At 49.8% G+C, this 22,467-nt stretch overlaps 9 protein-coding genes across 9 annotated transcripts; 5 read left to right on the forward strand and 4 right to left on the reverse strand.

Annotated features, from left to right (window-relative positions):
* Positions 1–103: 103 nt before the first annotated feature.
* Positions 104–3,932, reverse strand: ASPWEDRAFT_121400 (DNA-directed RNA polymerase I core subunit RPA135; the record flags this gene model as incomplete). Its single annotated transcript, XM_040829075.1, has 3 exons — positions 104–876; positions 932–3,371; positions 3,432–3,932. 3 exons carry the CDS (start codon positions 3,930–3,932, stop codon positions 104–106), a joined length of 3,714 nt encoding a protein of 1,237 aa, XP_040684073.1.
* A 466-nt stretch (positions 3,933–4,398) lies between these two features.
* On the reverse strand, positions 4,399–5,377 carry ASPWEDRAFT_45972 (uncharacterized protein; the record flags this gene model as incomplete). The annotated part of the gene is made up of 1 exon (XM_040836669.1): positions 4,399–5,377. A coding segment is annotated over exon 1 (245 nt), but the record flags the coding sequence as incomplete, so codon positions are not given.
* Positions 5,303–6,248, forward strand: ASPWEDRAFT_45973 (ADP-ribosylation factor-like protein). Its single transcript, XM_040836670.1, has 5 exons — positions 5,303–5,376; positions 5,476–5,495; positions 5,561–5,623; positions 5,694–5,765; positions 5,829–6,248. The coding sequence occupies exons 1-5, from the start codon at positions 5,314–5,316 to the stop codon at positions 6,100–6,102; spliced, it is 492 nt and encodes a 163-aa protein (XP_040684075.1). The 5' UTR covers positions 5,303–5,313; the 3' UTR covers positions 6,103–6,248.
* Positions 6,249–7,533: 1,285 nt separating this feature from the next.
* On the forward strand, positions 7,534–8,113 carry ASPWEDRAFT_32581 (resistance to Congo red protein; the record flags this gene model as incomplete). Its single annotated transcript, XM_040833688.1, has 3 exons — positions 7,534–7,559; positions 7,633–7,743; positions 7,798–8,113. The coding sequence occupies 3 exons, from the start codon at positions 7,534–7,536 to the stop codon at positions 8,111–8,113; spliced, it is 453 nt and encodes a 150-aa protein (XP_040684076.1).
* A 271-nt stretch (positions 8,114–8,384) lies between these two features.
* On the forward strand, positions 8,385–9,383 carry ASPWEDRAFT_710352 (uncharacterized protein). The gene has a single exon (XM_040839158.1). It carries the CDS (start codon positions 8,656–8,658, stop codon positions 9,289–9,291), a length of 636 nt encoding a protein of 211 aa, XP_040684077.1. The 5' UTR covers positions 8,385–8,655; the 3' UTR covers positions 9,292–9,383.
* Positions 9,384–9,475: 92 nt separating this feature from the next.
* ASPWEDRAFT_177057 (uncharacterized protein) lies at positions 9,476–10,787 on the forward strand (the record flags this gene model as incomplete). Its single annotated transcript, XM_040831599.1, has 2 exons — positions 9,476–9,597; positions 9,659–10,787. The coding sequence occupies 2 exons, from the start codon at positions 9,476–9,478 to the stop codon at positions 10,785–10,787; spliced, it is 1,251 nt and encodes a 416-aa protein (XP_040684078.1).
* A 621-nt stretch (positions 10,788–11,408) lies between these two features.
* ASPWEDRAFT_54995 (CwfJ domain protein) lies at positions 11,409–13,114 on the reverse strand (the record flags this gene model as incomplete). The annotated part of the gene is made up of 2 exons (XM_040838136.1): positions 11,409–13,050; positions 13,101–13,114. The coding sequence occupies 2 exons, from the start codon at positions 13,112–13,114 to the stop codon at positions 11,409–11,411; spliced, it is 1,656 nt and encodes a 551-aa protein (XP_040684079.1).
* A 274-nt stretch (positions 13,115–13,388) lies between these two features.
* ASPWEDRAFT_177059 (putative HEAT repeat protein (DRIM)) lies at positions 13,389–21,306 on the forward strand (the record flags this gene model as incomplete). The annotated part of the gene is made up of 2 exons (XM_040831600.1): positions 13,389–14,740; positions 14,799–21,306. The coding sequence occupies 2 exons, from the start codon at positions 13,389–13,391 to the stop codon at positions 21,304–21,306; spliced, it is 7,860 nt and encodes a 2,619-aa protein (XP_040684080.1).
* Positions 21,307–21,641: 335 nt separating this feature from the next.
* ASPWEDRAFT_177060 (DNL-type zinc finger protein) lies at positions 21,642–22,226 on the reverse strand (the record flags this gene model as incomplete). Its single annotated transcript, XM_040831601.1, has 1 exon — positions 21,642–22,226. One exon carries the CDS (start codon positions 22,224–22,226, stop codon positions 21,642–21,644), a length of 585 nt encoding a protein of 194 aa, XP_040684081.1.
* Between the last annotated feature and the right edge of the window lie 241 nt (positions 22,227–22,467).

The raw sequence follows: 22,467 nt of genomic DNA on the forward strand, positions 1-22,467 counted from the left end.
ATCAACAAACAGATGCTCCCCTATAGACATGCTTTTTTTTGTCCAGACAACATTGACTTCTAGAAACTCTTTGATATCATCTAATTCTTTTTTCAGCGGGTGCTTAGTTTTCAACCCAGAACTTCATCCTAATACCCATGGCTGCCAATTCAACGTCCAAGAAGCGAAGAACACCAGGGACGGCGACAATGGTGACATTGTCACCACCGACATACCGGCGTCCATCACCGTCTTCCCAAACCTCGGCACGAGAGTCGTCAAAGACGGCTTCCCGGGCGCAGCGTCTGCAGCGGACAATGCCTGGTGCTCCGCTGGACTGGGTGAGCTGGTTGGAGGTGGCTGCGGAGGCACTGGCGTTGGCAGCCATACGGGCCTTGCTGGAGCCGGCGGACGAGACTGCGACCTGCGCGGACAGGAAGGAACCGCAGTCACGGCAGATCCAGGAGCGTTGGGCGTCGGAGCAGTTCATGAGACGATCTTGGAGGATGAAGGCGGCACCATGGGCAATGAGGGAGTCACGCTCCATCTCTCCGACACGGATACCACCACCCTTGGCACGACCCTTGATGGGCTGGCCAGTCAGAGAGTTGACGGGACCAGTGGTACGGACTTGGAACTTGTCGTTAACCATGTGACGCAGACGCTGGTAGTGGACGACACCCATGAAGATGTCGGCCGCGAATTCCTTTCCGGTGATACCACTGTACAGCGGCTCGTTACCGTAGTAGTTGTATCCGGCCTTGCGCAGCTGGTGGCCGAAGTAGTCTGTTGCAGGGTTCTCCTCGGAGAACTGGAATGGAGTCGAGTCTTGAGGATGTCCGTGCAGGGCGCCAGCCTTACCGGCCATAGATTCGATCATCTGGGCGATTGTCATACCTATATTGAGTTAGCCACCATTTCAATTCCTCATTATAAGAAGGGTTCAACTTACGCGAAGGGAAAGCGTGAGGGTTAATGATAAGATCGGGCTGCATGCCACTCTCGGAGAAGGGCATGTCGACTGCCGGCCAGAGCTGTGAGCAAACACCCTTCTGTCCGTGACGAGAAGAGAACTTGTCACCAATGACGGGCTTTCTGGGAACGCGGTACTTCACACTGAGTGCCTGGCAGGGTTCAATGCCTGATTCAGCACCCATGACACGGATGCTGTCGATGTAACCCTCTTCAGCGTCCTTGTACTTGACAAAGTGGGTGACACCATCAACGTTCACATAGGAATCGGAAGCTGCGTCGTAGCGCACGGTGTGCCATGCGGCAACGAGACTGCCCTCCTGGACTCTGGCGCCAATGTGCGGAAGACCGTCTTCATCAAGCATAGCACGCCATTCGGCCTTGATCTCACCACCTGGGGCGAAACCGAAGAGCTTGCTGATTTCACGTCTCGACTTGCCTCTCCGAGAGTCTTTGTCGTCGAGTGAGTGGATCTTGGTCTTGTAGATTGTACCGTGACCGAATCCACGCTCGTGCGAAGACTTGTTGATAATCATAGCGTCGTCCATGTCATAACCCGTGTAAGAAATAATGGCCACAATAGCGTTAGTGCCGTTGGGGAAGTTGTCCAATCCATATGCGTTGTAGAGTGGTGGCCGCACGATTGGAGTCTGACCAGTTTGCAAGCGGTAGAGCTTGTTGTCTGTTCGGTAGTCGATTGATGTTCCAGGGGTACCCATTGTTTGCTTGCTCATCTGGCACTGGTACATGTTACGAGGAGACTGGTTGTAGTCGGAGAAAGGCGTCATGTTGGCAACAATGGAGAGAATGTTGGTTGGTGTGAACTCGATATGGGTGGAGACACCAGCGACCAAATCCTGTGATAAACAGGCAATCTCCATAAATGGCTGTTCAAAGGGGCCGACGTAGTCGAGCTTGTCGGTAGGCAGGTACTTGACGGGTCTGTACATTCTGGCGGCTTGGGAGAACATGTAGATACCGGGGTATTGACCACCACCGGAGTTGGGGACGTATCCAATTTCCAATTCCCGCGGGATATTGTTGGTGCCATTCACCTTCCAATGTCTCAAGGTGTCGGCGATCATACGGGCTTGCTTGGGTGAGCAGTAACCGATAATTCTTCCGTCAAGCTGGACGGTCACACTCTCTTCCAGAGCCACGGATGACTCGGATCGTACACCAAGCTGAACCAAAATTCTAGGGAGATGAGAGACATCCAAGTCGCTGGTAGCAATCAAACACTTGTGCGCAAGATGGTTGAGCAAACCACATGGCGAACCATCAGGCGTGTGAACAGGGCAGAAGAAACCCCAACTCTCGGGTAGCAATTTACGGACTGTGGTGGTCTTCAACTGGGCGAAGAAACTACCTCTGTGAATCATGCGGAAATGACTGATGAATCGATAGAAGTTGATCTTTTCGGCCATGACGGTGTAACCAGACGTTTGCTGTTGATCGAGACCTGTAGGACTGACCAGGTTTCCTGTCGACAAGAAATACTCCAGGGCACCTCCAATGTTCTCATTGGACCGTTTCACGACCTTGCCCAGGAAATCCCTCTCGAATTCGGGATCAGTGAACTTTGCCCCGTTGTTACGGTTGCTCCAGTCCCTGAGGATGGGGGCAAAAGACCTCACCCACTCCTCTAGTCTTTCTTTCAAAATCATCCCGTAAAGGAAGCCACCAAGCAGAATTTCTTGGTTAGAAACGGCATCGGGGTTATCGGGGGCACAGTCGCCAGCGACAAGAGCATAAAGCTTTCGGATCATAAACAGGATCATCTTGAACTTGTCATAATCCTGAGTCTCTGTGACATTCTGGTTTCCAAGATGAGGCAGAACAACCTTGCGGAGGAATTCGGTACCGGCCTCCTCGTTGGGCATGTCCAATGGAACTCCGAGAACGGGCTTGAACTTCTCTCCCAGGTAAGCCCGGCAAGATGAGCGAGTGTGCAGGTTGTACGCCTTGTACACTCGCAACAAAAGTTCAACACGGTCGGTCACGAAAATGTTGTCAACGCCCTTAGAGGAAGCGCCTCCCACCAGACCTTCGAAAACTTCACGGTCGTTTGTCTCTACCAGGGCCTTGAGAATCATCATCACCGGGACGAGATACTCGTTTTTACGCCATGAGAAACGGAAGGTCACATTTCCATCACTGAGATAATGCAGGACGTTGGTCTGGGATGTCTGATCGGGTCGAAGGGATCGAATCTGGATACCGAACTTGGTGTAGGTGTTTCCACGCTTGGTGAATGAACCACGGACAATAGCCATGGGGAAGTTTCTCCTTCCGACGATAAGCATTCGAATCAGCTTTTCGTTACCGTTGACGATGAAATAACCACCCAATTCCTCCGATTCTTCCTTGTGCTGGACGAGCTGCTGGGGAGTGTCCTTTTCCAAGTGACATCTGTTGGTCTGATGGGTTGTTCATATTAGTCGTTCATTCTGATAATCGCAGTAATCACCAATGCTCACCCTCAACATGATTGGAACCTGACCCAATTCTCTGACTGACTCCGCCCAGTCTCCATTGTTGACCTGATACTCAATCCTAGCGCGCAGCTTTCCTCTGTATGAGGCATGCCTCTCACGGCACTCCGATGGGTAGATGTTACGGTTGCGAGTGGTGAACTTGTTGGTCGGGGGCAGAACGGGCTTTTCAAGGAAGACTTCTTTAATGCGAACATTGAGCCTGTTCCTCTTGGGTGCTTTGCGGCCCTCCGCTTGCCGTGCCTTCTTCTGTTCCGGAGTCTCTGCATCACCGTCAAGGAAGGTCTTGATACCAATATCCTTCAATCCTGCGTCCAGGATCTTGCTACCGTCGAACAGCGCATTGAAAGAGTCGATGTGAGGCCGGATCGCTTCGGCCAAGGAGGGGTATGCGGTATGGTCCGAGGGGGGATTTCTGAACAGACGCTCCCGTCGAAGGACGTCATTCTCGACAGTCCAATTGGTGTCTGTCGGCGCGGGAGCCATGGTGGTATTTTTTCTCGCCTGGCGAGAATTCAAGATGGACGGAGAAAAAAAAAGTGAAAAGTCCTAAGGCTTTCTACACTCGGATGCACCAGCTACGAAACCGGTGCAATGAGTGCAATCACAAGCCCATTCCTCTCTCTCGGAGTAGATCAAGGAGAAGGGCAGTAGGAGAATTAAGAGAACAGATGGATTAATTGAGGATTAAGGGTCGCGGTCTGGAGGGCAAAAAACGAAGCTCTCGTCGCCGACGGGGAAATTTTTCGAGGTGGAACCGGCGGACAGTTATCATCACGTGCTGATAGATTAGATTGTGGCCTGAGGCAGTAAGGCAGTAAGGCAGGAAGGCGGAACGAAAGCAGTGACATCACGTGCATCACGGGACCGACATCACGGGATGCCCAGGCCACAAGGCAACAAGGCAAGCACATCGACCGTCTGATCTCATTGTTGATCGTTCCTCAGTCGATTTTCCCCCAGAAACAAACCAGGGCCAGGCAAGGAAGAATTATCAGATAGCGGATACCATTATTAATTGATGCCAGTCATCCTCGATGTCATCATAAATCCCGAGCAAAACCATGACTACGGGCTGATCATTTGCGACTATTGAACTGACAGACGGCGCCAGCCCCGGAAGAGCCTAAGCGCTCCCCTCCCAAGCGGCGCAAAAGAACGGTCATGCGTGCCCATAGTAAGATCCCCAAGCAGCGCAGTTTCACCGCAAAGGAAGAAGCTCCAGAAGAAGGAAAATATCGCCGCTCGGTCTTCTCTTTCTAGCAGCGGAAAAAGAAAGGAAAGCAAGAAACGAACGGGTCTGAATAGCGCGGAGCTTTTTTTCCTGGTTATTCTTTCGTGCTGCACGAGTCTGGTTTCAGCATCCTGCTTCTCTTTCCTGTCCTTCTCTTTCTCCCGGTCGTCCTGATTCCCAAACGCAGTCCTATCCCCGACCCTATTTCTCATCTCTTCTGCCTGCCTTGACTACGCACATTACTTTTTGCCCATATTATTACCCTGATTATTATTGGGAGGAGAAGTGGTCATCTCCCCCCTTCAACAGCCCACCACCACCCCACTTGCCTTTACAAAACTCCTCTTATCGTTGAGTTTCGATATATTCGCCCACAACCCTCCATCCCACAAGGCCGATTCCAAGCATTGTCCAACTCGACCTCTTTTCTATTTTCGCCCCATTGCACAACGTCAACATGGCTGGAATCTTTCGAACGATCTATGACTGGCTCTTGAGGATGTTCTGGTAAGTGGGCCGTTGTTCCCATCGAGTAATCATTTGTCGTCGTCGTTCCCGCAAATAGCCTTCCCGGCCCGTCCCCGCAGAACGAGTCGCTAAGCACGAGCACTCGCAACATGTAGGGCAACGGAGATGGATGTCACCATGATCGGTCTTCAAAATGCAGGCAAGTCCTCGCTGCTCCGTGTTCTTGCGGTATGTTTGTCTTTGTCCACCTGATCCGACGCAGGGCATTGGTCCGTTCCGTCGGTGAGAAGAGCCCAAAATCGCTGATGTGATGTGTCGATTGTGCAGGGGGGTGAGTTCACAGTAGAGTAAGTCTTTCAGCACGTAGGAGCTAGCCTAGCCACCGGGGGCCTTGCTAAGACACTTTCTGCAGTTCCATCCCCACCATCGGGTTCAATACCAAGCGAGTGCAGAAAGGCCATGTAACCCTGAAGTGGTGAGTTTCCCCTGCCGTTCAGTGTCCGCCCTTTTGCCGTGGGACGCCGTTGAATCTAATATCCGTTCAGCTGGGATCTAGGAGGCCAGCCACGATTTCGACCGATGTGGGAGCGATATTGCCGGGGGGTCAACGCGATCGTGTAAGAACCTGCTTTCATTACTCAAGACCAGTGAACTCGAATCAAGCTAATTGTGATGATTAGTTATATAGTAGATGCGGCCGATAAGGGCGCTCTGCCCGTTGCAACGGAGGAGTTGCACGAATTGGTAACCAAACCCAGCCTGGACGGGATCCCACTCCTGGTGCTTGGGAATAAATCCGATCTTCCGAATAAGCTGTCAGTGGACGAACTGATTGATGCGATGGATCTCAAGTCAATCACCCGCCGGGAGGTGAGCTGCTATGGAATCAGCGCCAAAGAGGAGACCAACTTGGATGCGGTTCTGCACTGGTTAATTGCGCGGGCCAGCCGATGAGGGATGAACGACAAGCGAAGAGGAAACCGACTGGAAACCTGCCCACGCGACATGTTCTGATGCAGCATTTCATTTTCAACGATCGAGATTATATTTTGTAGATGACCAACATTTCGGCTCGGGCTCAGACTTAATGATGTTGACGATGTGATTCCAGACACATGTAACTTGAGCGTTTTTGTTTTGATCAATTTGACTGGTGTGATAGTCGTGTATGTTTAAATGGCGCATTCTGTTCAGACTGTAACAGCTGGAATAAACTGTTTTATCTTCAAGTACTCTGAGTGTACTGAGTGTACGAAGACATGCATAGCGATGATCGGTTGTCAGTGAGTCATAAGAGGGTGTGCAAGCCCAAGAACAACCAACAACCCAGTTCAAGAGAGATGAAGAGAGAAAGAGAAAAGACATCTACACTCTGCACTTCCCCTCCTTTATTATAATCGACCAAAGTGAGGCCACACACAGACCAAGTGATGCGTTGGCATTGCAGACGCGAAGGCGGGAACTAGAGCCAAAGCCCTGCGTCCTCCATCCATCCATCGGCCAGCAAGAGGGAAACTAAGCAAATTACCCCGCCAACACTGGGAGCATATCGCCAGTGAGACCTTGGGCAGTGGGATATCTACGGTGATGATCTGGATCTGCTGGTGACGCGTTGAGGAGATCTGGTATATGTAGTATGTCGTATACTACTATGTAGGTGACTTGGACGGGAATATATTTAGTTGCGGTCGCCAGACACTGCGTAATCAGGGTGGTTTAAGGTTGCGGGTGTTATTTCCACGTCTGGTCTGAGCCAGTAGGATCAATATATATTCACATGTTGTACAACAAAGACATACAGACAGAAGATATTTATCTGAATTGTAAGTTGTATTCCATCTGCTGCAGAATTGAGCATCATCGAGCCGATATCCGGGTGGCTCTGGTGATGACGCCTCTACAGTCTGGAGACAGTGGAGAGCCTCTCCATCAGCCCTGTCGGAAGCAACGGATTGTCTTGGTAAACCAACACTAGCTACCTGATGAACGGACTATAATTACCTACTTGAATCCAACTTGAAGATATTTATCCATCAGATGAATCCCTGATAATAATTGTGAAATCCTTCTGCCTACTACATTCCCAAAACGGGATTCGCCGAGGCCGCCAAGCCAACCAGCCACAACTGAATCCAACCCGTTTTCCCTTCTTCTTCGTCTCTGGAGAAGTTCTCCTTGCGTTTTTTTTCTCTCTTTCATCGATTCCCGACTTTAGGATCTTTATTTGATCTTCTTTCCCTCCAGCCTTGTCTTTTATCTATCTCTCTCTCTCTTCTCTATCTTTCTCTCCACAGAATCATCAGTCTCGTGTTCTGCAGCTTGCTGCTATTACTGCTACTAGTCTTGAATCGACGTCATATTTCAGCCTAAGATCGTCACGTCGCCATGGGTGTCCTTTATCCTCGGTGGTGGTGAGTACTGTCTCCCTTCCAGCTTGCATGGCTGCATTCATACCCCAGACCCTTGCTAATAATATTCTGGCAGTGGTTATGGTGAAAATTGCAGAGATGGTTACAGTCGCTGGGATAGCTGGGGCCGTTGGGTCGCATTTGCCGTGATCGTTGGCATCGCTTTTATCATCTTTTTTATGTTTGCGTATGTCCTCTTTTCCTTTCACCTCTTATCCCTTCAATAGCTCACAATTACCAGTTGTTTCAACGCTCGCCGTCGTCGGAGCCACGGTCTTCGTCCTCATCCTGGAACCGCCTGGTTGGCTGGGCCGCCTCCTAGCTACTCGCAATCACAGCCTTACCACCAACAACAACCTTATCAGCAGCCTTATTACGGAGATCCGTACTCTCAACAGCCTCCTCCACCCCAATACTCGCCTCCCAACCCGCAAACGTATGGCTACTTTGGTGGACAACCGCAACAATCCGGGATTGAGTTGCAGCAGCCTCCCAATGCCTACCCGCACGATCGCGTATACCAAGCACCTCCGGGCCCACCCCCAGCAAAGGATTAAATGAATTGAATATATTACGGATATCGGAGCTGCAACTATTTTCTCTTATCTGGGCGTTTGGACTTTTGGCTTCTGGCTTTTGCATGAATAATTTGATGGGACCGAGGGAATGAACAGCAAAGAATCTGTCATGGGACCATGAACTTCTCTGTTTTATCTTTACTTAGTATCATAATGACGGTGTCGATGGTGTTTCAAATTAGGGATTCATCAACATGTACGGAGTAATCCATTGATATTGGAACATACCCATTGTTGATCTACTTCATGTACAGTACTTTTGATAGCGTTGAATAAGCTTATCTTATGAGACGTCAGATGTACAATGGCCACGGAGTATTTCCATCGGTTTTTGTCATTCATCCTTTATCCTTAATTTCTTCTAGATTAGTTTCTAATAAAAGAAGAACCATTGGTCTGTGTTCTGATATAGACATTCTCAGATACAGAACAGCAATTCTTAACAACTGAATATAATATAAACTGACCTGACAATGATAGTAGGTAGAAATAGACGATAAACAAATACTTCTACTCCTACGATGTCGAAGAACGGCACGAGAAATGAGATCGACATGGTGGAGGCCCGAGTTGCAGCCTCCATTTGCCGACGGTTTCAAGTCGTTTTCTGCTCCTCCGCGCTGTTCGTCGACGAATTTCGTTTAATCTTCTTTCTTTCTTCGGCGCTGATCTGTGGAAACTCCTTTTCTCGTAATCGCGTCTTTTTTTTTTCTTTCTCTTTCTTTCCCTTCAGACTTTCCTTTCCAAACTTCCATCGTTCTGATATTGAATCCCCTGTCTCTCGTTCCAGGAGTTGTCAATCATCCCACTGTGGTTGCCGCCTTGCAGCCCGTCTCTCGTTCGCACCAGCCTCCGTCTTGCACCGCCATTGTCGATTATCTCCAGTTTGGCACTTTTGTCTCTCTTTTTCTTTTCTATTTTTGTCAAACAATCCTTCTTTTGCCCTTCCAAGTCATCGCTCTTTAAGCTGTGCTAGGATCGATTGGCCGCGATTGCTCCACACCACTGTCGCATCGTTTTCCAACGCTTACGCAAGACCGACCTCGTCGTTATTCCATGCGATCTCTTTACATCATTTGCATTGGATCATCAAGTGCTCGATTTTGAGTACAATCAGGCAGCTTCGTTTTGACTCGATGTCGGTTGCTTGTGTATAAACCAATCCAGATACGAAACTCGAGTCGAGGAGAAGCAACCCTTACTTTCCATCCTGATCGGGTTTTTTGTTAGTAATCGCAATTTCCTGCCTGTATATGCACGCGTCGCAAGTGTTGAAGTAATCGGCTTTCTTTACTGTGGATATAACGAGTCTATATTGTTTGGGACGTTGCGATATCCACCATGAGTCCGGTACTCGATAAGACGCCCAACCCGTTATGGGCGCGAGACGCTATTAGCGATCTGAAGTCGGCTCCTCAGACATTTTCGAGCTGGGATAGCTGTATGGCAAAGTCTTATTGCAAGTATGTCGCATTGCCCTGTTGTTTATGTCGTTGTTTGTACGTGCTAACGTCAGCTGTTTAGATGGCCTGTTATCGTTGCTATCATCGTCGGCGCCGTTATCGTCATTGCGATTTTGGCCTGTGTCATTAATTGTCTCTGCTGTGGTATTCAATGCTGCACGGGCTGCTGCAGGTGCTTGTCTTGTTGCTGTCCGTCTGGCCGGAGGAGGGGGAATAAGTCCAAATATCTGGATGAACAATCGCCTTACAACAATCAACCTTACAACCAACCTCCGGCGCCTTCAAACAATATCTATCAACCGTCTCCGGCTCCGCCTGTGTATCGTGGAGCACAAGTCTCTCGTTATGACTCTCCCAGTACCGCGCGGTTCGACGCTCCTTCAAGCCCGGCCGCCTCGAAGGTGAATGATGATGCGTTGCCCGCGATGCCAAGTTGGGACGATGCTGTGACGAGAAGGGTCGAGGATAAGAACGCCCATGTTGATGAGATGGAGATGGAACCTTTGAATCCTTCGCAGGAACCTCATCGGATGCACTCTGGAGCTAGGTCAAACACGCCCGCCTTCATGGGAGTTCCACCGGTCAGGACGGGTACATCATCCAGCTATTACCCCGAATCCCGTTATGATGCACCAAGCACTTACGGTGCTCACACTCCTGCTCCCGCATCTCCTGGTCACTCTCCGTATGACAACCAGCCCTACGCAGACTACAATCAGCCGCCTCCTTTCCATGCCATGTCTCCTGCTATGTCTCCCGCCCCGGCTGCTTACTCGCCGTATGACCCCATGCCATCTGCTTCACCAGCAGCGGATATGTCCCGCCCGGTCCCATACTGCCAGCCATCACCAGGCTCTGGTATGCCATTCCGTCAACCCTCCCCAGGACCGAACATGCCTCTCCGTCAACCATCCCCGGGGCCCAATTTTCCCTTCCGTCAGCCATCTCCTGGTCCAGGTGTTCCGTTCCGTCAAGCGTCGCCCGGCCCAAATGCTCCTTTCCGCCAGCCATCTCCAGCGGGATATGCCCAATCACCGATCTACCGGGGCGTTTCTCCTAGTCTCCCCCCTTCATCTCCCCCTCCACCGTTCACTGCCACTCCCAGTTCTCTCGACATGCACGTGAATGAGCCGGCGGGCAGGCCCCCGAGTCTCCTTCAAAGCGGACGAAAGCCCGCAACAAACTTTTAAACAATGTTAACGAGACGTTCTCCAAAGAACCATGATCCATTCTCTTATATCTTTTTCTTCATTCAATATCTGGCGCTATCGTGTCTTGGGTTTCATTTCTTGTTGATCAGGACCTTCTAAACCTCTTCGATGTGACGATTCCGTTTATCGTTGGAAGGTATCTGGATATCTATGTGGACTACCTCCACCGTGTATTCACTTTGAAAAACAACATCGGCTTGACCGATACTTGGTATCCATCCAGTCTACTGCATACTTTTCATGAAATCAGCAGGGCATCGCAAAAAGCCAGTGTGTCGATTTAGATGATGCCTTTTATGTTCTTTTTCCTTCTTTGTTGATTATTCTGATGAAGCCACATGTGATGGCATTTTCTTTTTGTAAATATACCACTTTTGAATTTATTTCAATCTTACATTCTTGATATGAATCAACGCGGTGTCTCATTCATTCAAATAGAATTCATTGAATTGATAAACTTTTCGTTTCGGTAATCCAAACCCAACCTATCTAGAACTATATTACAATGCATCAATAACATTACAATCCTACCCTACCCAACCAGTAACGGTAACAATAAGAACAAGAAAAAAAAGTAACCAAGATAAAATCTAGACCAATCTATTCCTCCAACGAAAAATCAAACTCCTTAAACCCGTCCTTGAAAGCAGTAGCATCTGCTTCTTCCTCTTCCTGGGACTGCACATCATCTCTCCAGTTGATGCGTTTCTCAAGACCCATCAGTTTAGCCATGACTCGACGACCGAATTGAAGGTCGAAGCGGAAGTCAGGGCTAAGCGGGAGCAGGATGGTTTTTTCTGAGCCCTCGTTGGAAGAGTCAGGTTCAGAGGTAGAGGTAGAGTCGGATGCCGGGGCCCAGATGGAGAGACGGAAAAAGTCACCGGGTTCGGTGGTGGGGTCTGCGGCAGCGGAGGAGGAAGGTTTTTCGAATTTGGGGTATTTGAGGTTTTCGGCTTCGACTTTGAAGGCGGCTTCAACGAGGCCCTTTTTGACGAGGTCGGCGGGGACGGGGAGGAATTGCCAGTGGGTGTGGATTCCGTTTCCGCGGCTGACTTCCCAGGTGACGGCGCCTAGGGAGGAAGAAGCTCGGGACTGGAGCATGGCGTGGAGGGATTTGCGGTAGCGTTGCATTTCGGCGTAGGTTGATTGGCGGGATTCCGGGTCTGAGATAAGGTTGAAGGTAGGGGTGTGGGTGAAGGGGATGATGAGGATGTGGCCGGGGAAGCCTAGGGAGGGGAAAGTTTTTGAAGTTGGGAGGGGCCCCTTTGCGGTAGTGAGGTAGCATTCGTTGCCGATGGAGGTGATGAGGTGGGTAGCGATGTTGGGGTTGGATAGGCAGAAGAAGCACTGATCGGGGCCAGGAGGGGGAGCGCGGGCACGTTTGCGCGGGCGATGGTCTTGGTCGTCGTGGGCGAAACGGCTGAAGGATTCTTTTTGGCTGGGGAGGTTTTTGCGCTTGGTTTGGACGGCGGGGAGAGGGGAGGCGGTTGCGCCGACGGGGACGGTGAGAGGGATGGGGGCTTTGGGGTCTAGGGTGAAGGCGTACATCCATTTCTGTTTGGATGTTTTGCTGTAGGAGGATAAGCTGAGGAAGCGGGTGAGGGGTTTCTCGTCCGGGTTTTCCTGGGTTGGCATGTGGAAGAAGGGTTCTCGCTCGTAGAAGAAGTCGTTGGAGGATGAGATGTGATAGCGAGGTTTCAGTGTTGCGCAGAGGTCTGCCACGCATTGCACCTCTTCCGGCTGCGTGACCCCTTCGGGAAGAGCCACTTTAGAGCCGGTTTTGATGCCCTTGGGCCATTGATGGGTGAGGAGGATGTCGGCATTGTGTGCGCCGTAGAGAGCCCTGGCATCCGATTCCGCATATCCCGGATGAAACTTGTTGGTCGACTTGGTGTCTGTTTCGAGCTTGCCACCTAATGCGACAATTCGGATGCCCTCTGATGTTTTGAGAGTTCCCCGTCTACCGAGGAAATACAGATTGGGACAGACTTCATCATTGGCCTCGATCTTCTCAATTACCCGAGTGGGAAGTGGCCGATTACCCAGCCCGAAATAGGTCGGGAGAGGGACGGGGATAGTCCCTTGTAGCAAGCCAGATACCTCATCTAGCTCGCGCTCAGTCGAGCAGTCGCCAAAAAGGTCTCCAGCGACAATGGCAAACGCGAAGTTCTGCTTGACATGCAGTTTGGCGAGCTTGGTGAATACTTCTCGCAGCTCGCAGTTCACGTTACCAACCACGACTCTAGACGATTGTTAGAAGCTTTTTATGATATCAGGATCACACGGACTCACATTTTAGAGGCCATTTTTACAGACAGGCGTTGGCAATACTATGGAGAAATGAAGACATCGCCATTTTCGGCCAAAAAACGGACCCGAGGAGCTTGGGCCAACCTTAATTCCACGTGACGTCCGTATGAGGTTAGCGCCTGCTGCAAAGGCCGACGCTAATCTCCGCACCGGAACAAAAATGCGCCGATGATTTTTTTTTCTTTTATCGGAAAGAGTAAAAGCTTCAAGAACAGAATCGACCAAACATTCTAACGGCGCTGCTTGTATTTTCAGCCATCAGGTTTCAAGATGGTCGCAGCGTCGTCTGCTTCGCGGAATAAGTCCGTGAAGCGTGTGAAAGGAGGTACAGAAACCACCAAAAACTATCGATTCGAGGGATTTTCGCAGCGTGTCGCCAAATTAAAGATCGATCCGATTCATCGCGTACGTCGACCGAGCTTTGGCGAAGATGGAGATGCGACCTCGTCTTATTTCAGATCCGCGTTTGATCACTGGGCCGAGTTGAATTTGTCGGACAATTTCTCCCAGTTTTCACGCAAAATCAGCCCGCTATGCGAGAGCTTGGCTCAGATTCTATACCACGAGGAGAAAATAATGAATTTGTTGGTGGAGTTTATTGAGAAGAGGGACCAACTGTCATTGGAGCCACTTCTGAGTCTTCTTGCTCAGTTTGCGAGGGATTTGGGTGTGAGGTTCGAGAAGCACTTTGCGACAGCTGTGACTCTCGTGGCGTCAGTTGCGGCGACTCATCCTGATGTCGAGGTGGTCGAATGGAGCTTCGGTTGTTTGGCATGGACCTTCAAATTCCTTTCTCGCCTTCTTGTCCCGGATTTGAGACAGGTACTTGGGATCATGACACCTTATCTTGGAAAGGAACGACAAAAGTCATTCGTTGCTCGATTCGCCGCAGAGTCCATGTCATTCCTCATTCGAAAGGCTGCGCTGGTTTACTACAAGAACAAGACACCCCTCGAGCTTGCGACATCATTTTTGCTTCAGGATCTGCGGAATGCGGCGGTGGATTCGAAGAGTATCGAGTCATACAAGGAAGGTCTCATGAACATGTTCTCTGATGCCATGAAAGGTATCAAGGGTGCCATCCACACCAACGGCACTGATGTTCTCCACTGCCTCCTGGAGAGTGCAGCTGTGGAGGATGACTTGCAGCGAAGTCTGTCACTCGAAGTTGTAAGCGGAGTAGTGGTCAACATTCTCCATTTTACGACCCCCGACACATTCGAGCCCATTCTGGATTTTCTTAAATCTTACATTGATACCCATTCCAAAAAGGCCCACAGGCCGCATGCAGAGCTCTGCTGTCGATTAATATTCTTGAGTGTGTCTACTCGCAAAGGTTCCCGAGTCAAGAACTGGAAAGCAGTCCACCAGATTTTGCTGCTTCTGCTCCAGAAAGCTGGAGCTGCACATGATGTTTATGCCGAATCCATGCCCCAACTTCTCACTGTTACCGCATATGCACTTCAGCTGTCTCCTATGGATGAAATGCTTCCATTTATGCGTCCGATCATGGATAACGTGTCAAATGAACGGTTCTCAGCCTACTTTCTGCCGTTCTGCGCCACGTTCGCGGAATGGGGCACAGAAAGGTTCCATAGCGTTGTTCTTCCCCATTTCCAAAGGTCAGTCTCTTGTGCATCTACGTAGCCTCACCTCTTGCATTCTAACCATTGAATATAGATATGTCAACTCTTCGTGGCGTGAGAACGAACATGAATTGTGCTTGACCTTGCTCCGGTTGAACCAAGCTGGATGTGTAACATCTGAAGTTTCCAAACCAGGTTATATCACTTGTCCAAGCGCTTGGAAATCTCGCATCAAAGAAACTCTGAGCATATCTACTCCCAGCAATGACGAAGTGACTCTTCTCAACGCATACTCGAAACTACCTCAAGCCATGTCATTATTTACCGACCCCTCCCTTCTCCCTGATATGGTGCGCAGCTTCCACTCCCATTTATCTAGCGCTCTCAAAAGCAACGAGTCCGATCCATCAGCTACGACAAAGTTCTTCCTTGGCCAAGGCTTCAAAGCTTACGTTGAGCTCGCTACCAAATCGGGGGACATCGACGCAAGTCTCTGGGAACTAGTGAGCGCAGCAGTTACGAAATTCTCTCGGCTTCGCCTTTTCCTCGAGGCAACACTCGCTTTCATCTCCGCGTGCCCTGATGCCATCGATTTCAAGGAGTCGACAATTGAAGACTTTGCCGGAGCTTTGATCACCAACCTTGCTGGACCTTCCCACCCTTTGAGGTTATTATCTTTGAAAATTCTACGAGAGATGGTCCAGGTTTCTGGCGATGACGCTTCCCCCATCTCATTAGCTATAGAGGTTGAGGAGAGTGAGTTGACTCTGCAATCCGCAAGAGTCCTCTCTATGCATGTCCGTAAGCTTGCGCTCCTCTATCCCCAGGTAGCTTCGCGTAGATGGATGGCTACATTGATCCCCCATTTCTGCTTTGGTCTTTTTTCAAAGAAGATGGCTCCCCTCTGGGATGACTCTGCTAGCGCTTTGAAATCCATCAGTGAGCACTCTGCAGGCGAGAAGATTGTCTCGGATATGGCAATCCAATGGCTTCAGGAACAAGGTTCCTTGCCAAGCGAAGAAGCAGACGAGGAAAGCGACAACAATTTTACTTCTAAATATTTCCAGTGCTACAACGTGCTCAATGTTGAGAAGGTCATTTCTTCGAATTTCCGGCGCTCAGAACAACCCAGCTCGACCTTGATGCAAAACCTCGAGCTGGATCACACCTTTTCCGACGTCATTCCCGCGTATCCTCGAACCCACGCCCTTCGTGTTCTTAATGCAGCACCAAACATTGCCGAAAAGCGTTCTCGCCAGGTGGTTCCATTGTTTTTGTCATGGGCATTGCGTGACGAAGAGGATGGCGCTGCTCCAGACACTTCTGAAGATGAATCATACATTCCTTGGGGCTTCAAAGACCGACTATCGTTCCTTGCTCTTCTCGCACAATTCATCAACCCCAAGGTTCTGTTTAAGGCACCCGAAGTCCACAATGCCGTACTTGGCTTGATGTGCCATGGTAATTCGGAGATTCAGAAATCCGCCCTCAAAGCTCTCTTTACCTGGAAGTCTCCGAGTATAATGCCTTACCAGGAAAACCTTTTGAACATCCTGGACGAGCAGAGATTTAGGGATGAACTTGCTGTCTTCGTCCATGTTGGCAGAGAAGACAGTGTGATTGAAGATGCGCATAGAGGAGAACTCCTTCCTGTTCTTCTCAGGCTTTTGTATGGCCGAATGATCTCGAAAGCCGGCGCAAGTGCAGGAGGACAGGCTGGACAAGGAGGACGGAGAAAGGCCATTTTGAGAACACTTTCGCACCTGCCCGACCGCGACTTCGATTTCTTTATGCAAACTTCATTTGGCCCTCTCGGAGGCGTCCGCTTGGTCAAAGATGGCCAGATTGATCAAGAGGTATTTGACCAGGAACTTACTAGCCCAAGAAAGCAGACTGGTTTGATTAAGATGGTCGAAACCGTTTTTGAAACGCTCCAAAGCCGGATGGCTCCGTATGTGGAGCAGTCTATGAATGTTGTTCTCTATTGTCTTGTTCGAGCATGCCGAGCATTGGAGAAAGAACAAGCTATGGAGAACTCCGATTCCCAAGAGAACAAGTTGCTGGCAATATTGCGCAGCATTCGCCAGACTTGTATCCGGTGCATCGACCTCGTGTTTTCCATCTCGCTGGACCGAGATTGGACCCCATATGTCCGTGTGATCTTCGACGAAGTTATCAACCCTAGATTGGACAATTTCGCCATTGAAACTGCCCAAGGAGTATCTGGACTTCTCCGACTCTTCCACACTTGGGCATCTGCTTCTCGGTCATCGTTCTACCTTGTACAGCACAATGACAGTGTCTTGACAAAGATTGTGGACTGTCTTGGTGTAGAGTCAGCCCGCGATGAAGTCAAGATTTTCGTTATGGATGAGGTCCTGGTTCCCATCATCGAACTTTCAACTGGGAAAAAGCTAGAAGAGCAGGAGGAAATGAGCGACTTCCCTGCCGATGAAATCCGCTCGGTCGTTTTGTCTCCTTACATCGAGCATACTCTTTATCACATGAATCGACTTCTCAAGCGTGGTCCTTCTCGCCCTACATTAATTTCTGGTGTTCAAACCTTGTCACTGCTTGCCCCTTGTGTCGAGTCTTCTCGTGAGACCTCAAGTCTCATTGGAATAACGACATACCTCCTTCGTCAACCTCCGGACCGTGTGTCACCCAAAACAAAATCAGGCCTTCTACGGATTCTGGAGCACTTCTTGCCTTTGTTTGACACGCAAGAAGATCCAGAGCTTTCTCAGCAGGTTTACGAGGCTGTTTCTTCGATGTTTGATTACTTTAAAGATGATTCGAACCGCGAGGTCTTGTCAAGGGTGTTCACTGCCTTTGCAGCCCATGATTCTGAGCTCTCGGAAGTTGCATCTTTGTGCACTGATCTGAACTCCATATCTAGGAAGAAGCTTGAAGTCGATTATGAGAGCCGGTTGAAAGCCTTCAGGAGAATCAATGAAACCCTTTGGGAGACTTTGAATGCCAAGCAATGGCGCCCTCTGCTCTACAACATGCTTTTCCATGTTAAGGATGACGAGGAACTTGCTATCAGATCGAGTGCTTCATTTGGATTGAAGCGATTCATGGAGAGAGCTGTTCTTCCTACGGACAACAATGAGGAAGAATTCGAATCTCTAGTGACTGACGCCTTATTCCCTGGCTTGCAGTTCGGTATCAAGCAGAAGTCGGAACTAATTCGGTCTGAGTTTGTGTCCGCACTGGGCTACTTCGTCAAGTTAAACCCAACTAGGCCCTCCGTCCAGGATATGAATTGTTTACTTGTGGGAGACGATGAAGAGGCATCTTTCTTCAACAATGTCCTCCATATTCAGCAGCATCGCCGTCTCCGAGCTCTGCGTCGTCTTGCCACCGAAGCACTGCAAGGAAAATTCCAGGCTTCGAACATTAGCACGATCTTTATCCCTCTCAACGAACATTTCGTGTTTGACGCAGAAGCTGAGGGAGGCGACCATAATCTGGTTGCGGAAGCTGTAGCTACGCTTGGGGCACTCGGAGAGTCATTGGATTGGAATCGATTCAGGGCCACCTTCCGGAGGTACCGTGGGTACATGCAGAGCAAGCCTGATATGGAAAAGAACGTCCTCAGGCTCCTGGGACGAATGGCCGACTCTTTGACAAATGCTTCGAAGCAATACAATGCGGGAGAGAGCAAAGATGAGGATGCAATGGATGATACTGAATCCTCGGTGCCTTCCAAATCAACACTCGCTCAAACCCTCCCATCTGCCTCCAAGCTTGCCACGGAACTGACCACAAATTTCACACCCCAGTTGATCAGCTTCATCCACCACAAGAATGAGGCGGAGATGAGTCTCCGTTTGCCAGCCGCGGTCACAACGATTAAGCTTTTGAAACTGCTTCCCGAGGAAGAGATGGTGATCCGTTTACCTCCAGTTCTTCTGGACGTTTGCAGCATTCTCAAGAGTAAAGTACAAGAGACCCGAGACACTGCTCGGAAGACACTTAACGACATTGCCCTTCTCCTGGGACCTAGCTATTTCAGCTATATACTCAAGGAACTGCGGAATGCACTCAAGCGGGGATACCAACTTCACGTTCTTTCCTTCACTGTCCACTCCATCCTTGTGGCAACAACAGATGATTTCAAACAAGGAGATTTGGATTATTGCTTGATGGATCTGGTTTCAGTGATTATGGATGATACTTTTGGCACTGTCGGCCAAGAGAAAGATGCCGAGGAATATGTCAGCAAGATGAAAGAAGTCAAGAGCAGCAAGAGTTATGACTCCATGGAGTTGCTGGCCAAGAACGCCACTGTTCAAAACCTCTCAAACCTGACACGGCCGTTGCAATCTCTCTTGCGCGAGAAACTGAACTCTAGTCTCGTGAAGAAGATCGATGAGCTTTTGAGAAGAATCGGGGTGGGACTTTTGAGAAACCCAGGTGCAGAGAGCCGGGATCTTCTGATCTTTTGCTACGAAGTCATCAAGGAGTCATACCGTGACCCAACGCAGTCTGAAACCCGACCTGAAACCGCCTCAGAGAAACATTTCTTGGTGAAGTACCACGGCGCCAAGCGGGGTGAGAAACGAGGAACAACTTCCTCCCATGCCTACAAGATGACTCGCTTTGCGCTGGATGTTTTGCGCGTGGTTCTAAACAAGTTTGATTCGCTACTGACCGCAGCCAATCTATCTGGCTTTATTCCTATTATTGGCGATGCACTCGTTCAGGCACAGGAAGAAGTGAAGATTTCTGCTCTTCGAATGCTGTCGACTATCATCAAGCTTCCCTTGCCTGAAATTGATGAGAACGCCCACGTCTATTTCACTGAAGCTGTAAAGGTGATCAAGGAGGCACCAAGCACAAACACCGAAGCCTCACAGGCATCTTTGAAGTTGATATCAGCCATGCTGCGCGAGAGGAAGAGTACAAAACTCAGAGATGGTCATCTTGCCTATCTGCTCCAGCGCCTTGCCTCCGACATCGAGGAGCCCGATCGGCAGGGCGTGACATTCAACTTCATTAGGACTGTCATGGCGAGAAAGTTCGTGGTCCCAGAAATGTACGAGTTGGCAGACCAAATTGCCACCATGATGGTTACGAACCAGACTCGCTCTGCGCGGGACCTGGCACGGGGTGTATATGTCCACTTCTTGATCGAGTATCCCCAGGCGAAGAATCGCTGGACAAAGCAACTTGGTTTCCTGGCTAAGAACCTTGAGTATAAACACCAATCCGGCCGTCAATCTGTCATGGAAGCAGTCCATATGCTCCTAAACAAGACTGGTCCCGAACTGGCTCAAGATATTGTTGGTACATTCTTCCTACCTGTAGTTATTGTGATGTCAAACGACGACTCGTCCGAGTGCAGAGAAATGGCAGGCGCCCTCCTAGGAGAACTTTACAACAGGGCAGACAGGGAGCAGATCAAGACTGTTCTCACACCTCTTCGATCCTGGCTTGAACAAACGGACAATTTGCTTCTCAGCAGCACTGGATTGCAGGCTATGAGGATTTACTTTGAAGCCGAAGGAACTGAAAAGGAGAAGGAAGCTCGTTTCGTCATCGAGGTTCTTCCGTCACTCATGCAGCCCGTTCTCGAAGATCAAGAACAAGAGAACTGGGAAACACTCTATTTCTCTCTCCAACTTTTCACGAAGCTTTGCAAAACCGTGCCTTCCCTTGCCCTGGCCAAGAAAAGTGCCTCGATTTGGACTGCCATTCGCGAGTGCCTATTCTATCCCCATGCCTGGGTTAAAACATGTGCTGCAAACCTCATCGGCATGTGGCTCGCTGACCTGGGCAAGCACAATGCAGAAAGTGGCTACAGCTCGCTTCCTCTGGCTGGGTCGGCAGGCCTTGCTATTGACAAGGACGCGATGCTGCAATTGATCCGTGCTAGTGTACGCTGTCTTCGGACGCCTGGTATCAGTGAGGAGCTTGCGATGCAAACCGTTCGCAACACCATCTTCCTCAGCAGGTGCTGCGCTCAGAATGGTCTTGAATTTGCCAGGGCCGGAGACAAGGACACTGAAATGGATGAAGTCGAAGCCGAAGATGAAGCCGAAGATGAAGCCGACGAGACTACTACCAACGGCCATGCCGGCAACACGCCCAAGCTCGCCATCCGATACTTCTTCGAGCAAGCGTCATATGTTCTCCGAAGGGAGGTCTTTTCTACCCGGCCGGAAGTATTGATCCCGAAGACTGCAGCCATTGGCCTCTTTGCGGCTCTTTGCCGACACCTGGAGGCCGACCAAATCCATCCCTCCCTGCCGGTCATCCTTCTTCCTCTCCAGCATATGACTGATTCGTCAATTCCACCACCGCGTTCATCGGACGAGACTTTCCGAAACACATACAAGGCCATCGTATCCAACTGCCACGAGGTCCTTGATATTCTGCAAAAGAAACTGGGTACTACCGAGTTTGTGGCTCAAATGTCGCTTGTCCAAGACTCCATCAAGGAGAGACGTGAGGGCAGACGTGTCAAGAGACGCATTGAAGCGGTTGCAGACCCCGAGAAACATGGAAGGGACAAGGCGAGGAGGAATGAGCGCAAGCATGATAAGAGAAAGGAGAAGGGTATGGAATTCCGCGGCAAGAGACGTGGTTGGTAGTGGGAAGTCATGCTTTGAATGTTTACATCTATTGTCATGTTGGTTTCAAAAAAATTGGCGTTGGGGGTATAAAATGATTGGAATGATGAATATAGAATTGGAGATTTATAGTACATGATCATTAATGTTCTAAAAAGTACATATCGCTGGAGCAGAGTGTATATAAACAGTTTCTAGAGTGCCCAGGACAAACTCCATGCAACGCCTCTATTTTATCGCCACCGTAAGTCTTTGCCTCCAAACCCCAAATCCAAAGGCGAAAAACATCTATTGATTATCACCCCCATTTGGACATCTTGATTAACGAGAATCAATTGATATGGTCATGAGCCCATTTATGGCAATTGTCCTTTGCCTTCGTCCGGCTTCTGCTCCTCTGCCTTCTCTTTGGGAGTCACACTTCCATCATCCCAGAACTCCATGTCCCCATTCAAATAGCCCCGAGTCAACTTCTGGCCCTCCTTTGCCAGAATGTCTTCAAGGGTGCTCTTTTTGTCGAAAAAGATGTTCAAGTGGTCGCTGATAACATGACGGTTATCGCACGAGGGGCAGCGAATCAACACCGTTCCACGGTGATAACCGTGCTTGGACATCCTGTGAGACGAACGGTTGCCACATGGCTTGCAGGTAAATGTGATTTGGTATGCAGGTTCTTGTTCGCGGCGCAATCTGTTTTGTTCTTCGTTTTGTGCATCGGTCGAGGCCTGGTCGGGTCTATCGGTGAGGGGTGAGCTCGAGTTATTTCTGATGATTGCGTGGTGTAGAATAGGTAGTCTTTGAGGTCTCGAGATATGTGTTGAGGGAAGAGGAGAACGGTTGACGAGCTGAGAGAATGGACGAGATGCCGTGCGAGGAACTGCTCGGGGAAGAAGGCTGTTGCAGGCACGGAGACCTTGTGAAAATGCGGTAGAAGGACGCATGACGGAGGATTGAAATCTATGTAAAGACGAGGATTGGATTAGGCGTCGATGAGAGTGAATAGTGATGGAAAAAGAATGGCTGCGTGTTTGAAGAAGAACGAAGACAAGTGATGCTCGTCGGAGGCGATGACGAAGTTGTAAAAGTTGCGCCGGACTTAGGTTCTTCCAGCTCTTTCACTCCGCGGCGACGGTCAAGTCAAAGGACAACACCATTCACTGCCCTCGAGCCGTGGGGATGCTT

Source organism: Aspergillus wentii (genome assembly GCF_001890725.1).
Source record: "Aspergillus wentii DTO 134E9 unplaced genomic scaffold ASPWEscaffold_9, whole genome shotgun sequence".
In the NCBI taxonomy this organism is placed as follows: Eukaryota; Fungi; Ascomycota; class Eurotiomycetes; order Eurotiales; family Aspergillaceae; genus Aspergillus; species Aspergillus wentii.

Excerpts from the sequence above, each read along its gene's own strand:
- ASPWEDRAFT_45973 (XM_040836670.1), top strand. The coding sequence starts at position 5,314 with ATGGATGTCACCATGATCGGTCTTCAAAATGCAGGCAAGTCCTCGCTG. Across the intron at positions 5,377-5,475 it reads CGCTGCTCCGTGTTCTTGCG|GGGGGTGAGTTCACAGTAGA; the intron begins GTATGTTTGTCT and ends TCGATTGTGCAG. Across the intron at positions 5,766-5,828 it reads CGGGGGGTCAACGCGATCGT|TTATATAGTAGATGCGGCCG; the intron begins GTAAGAACCTGC and ends TGTGATGATTAG.
- ASPWEDRAFT_710352 (XM_040839158.1), top strand. The coding sequence starts at position 8,656 with ATGTCGAAGAACGGCACGAGAAATGAGATCGACATGGTGGAGGCCCGA.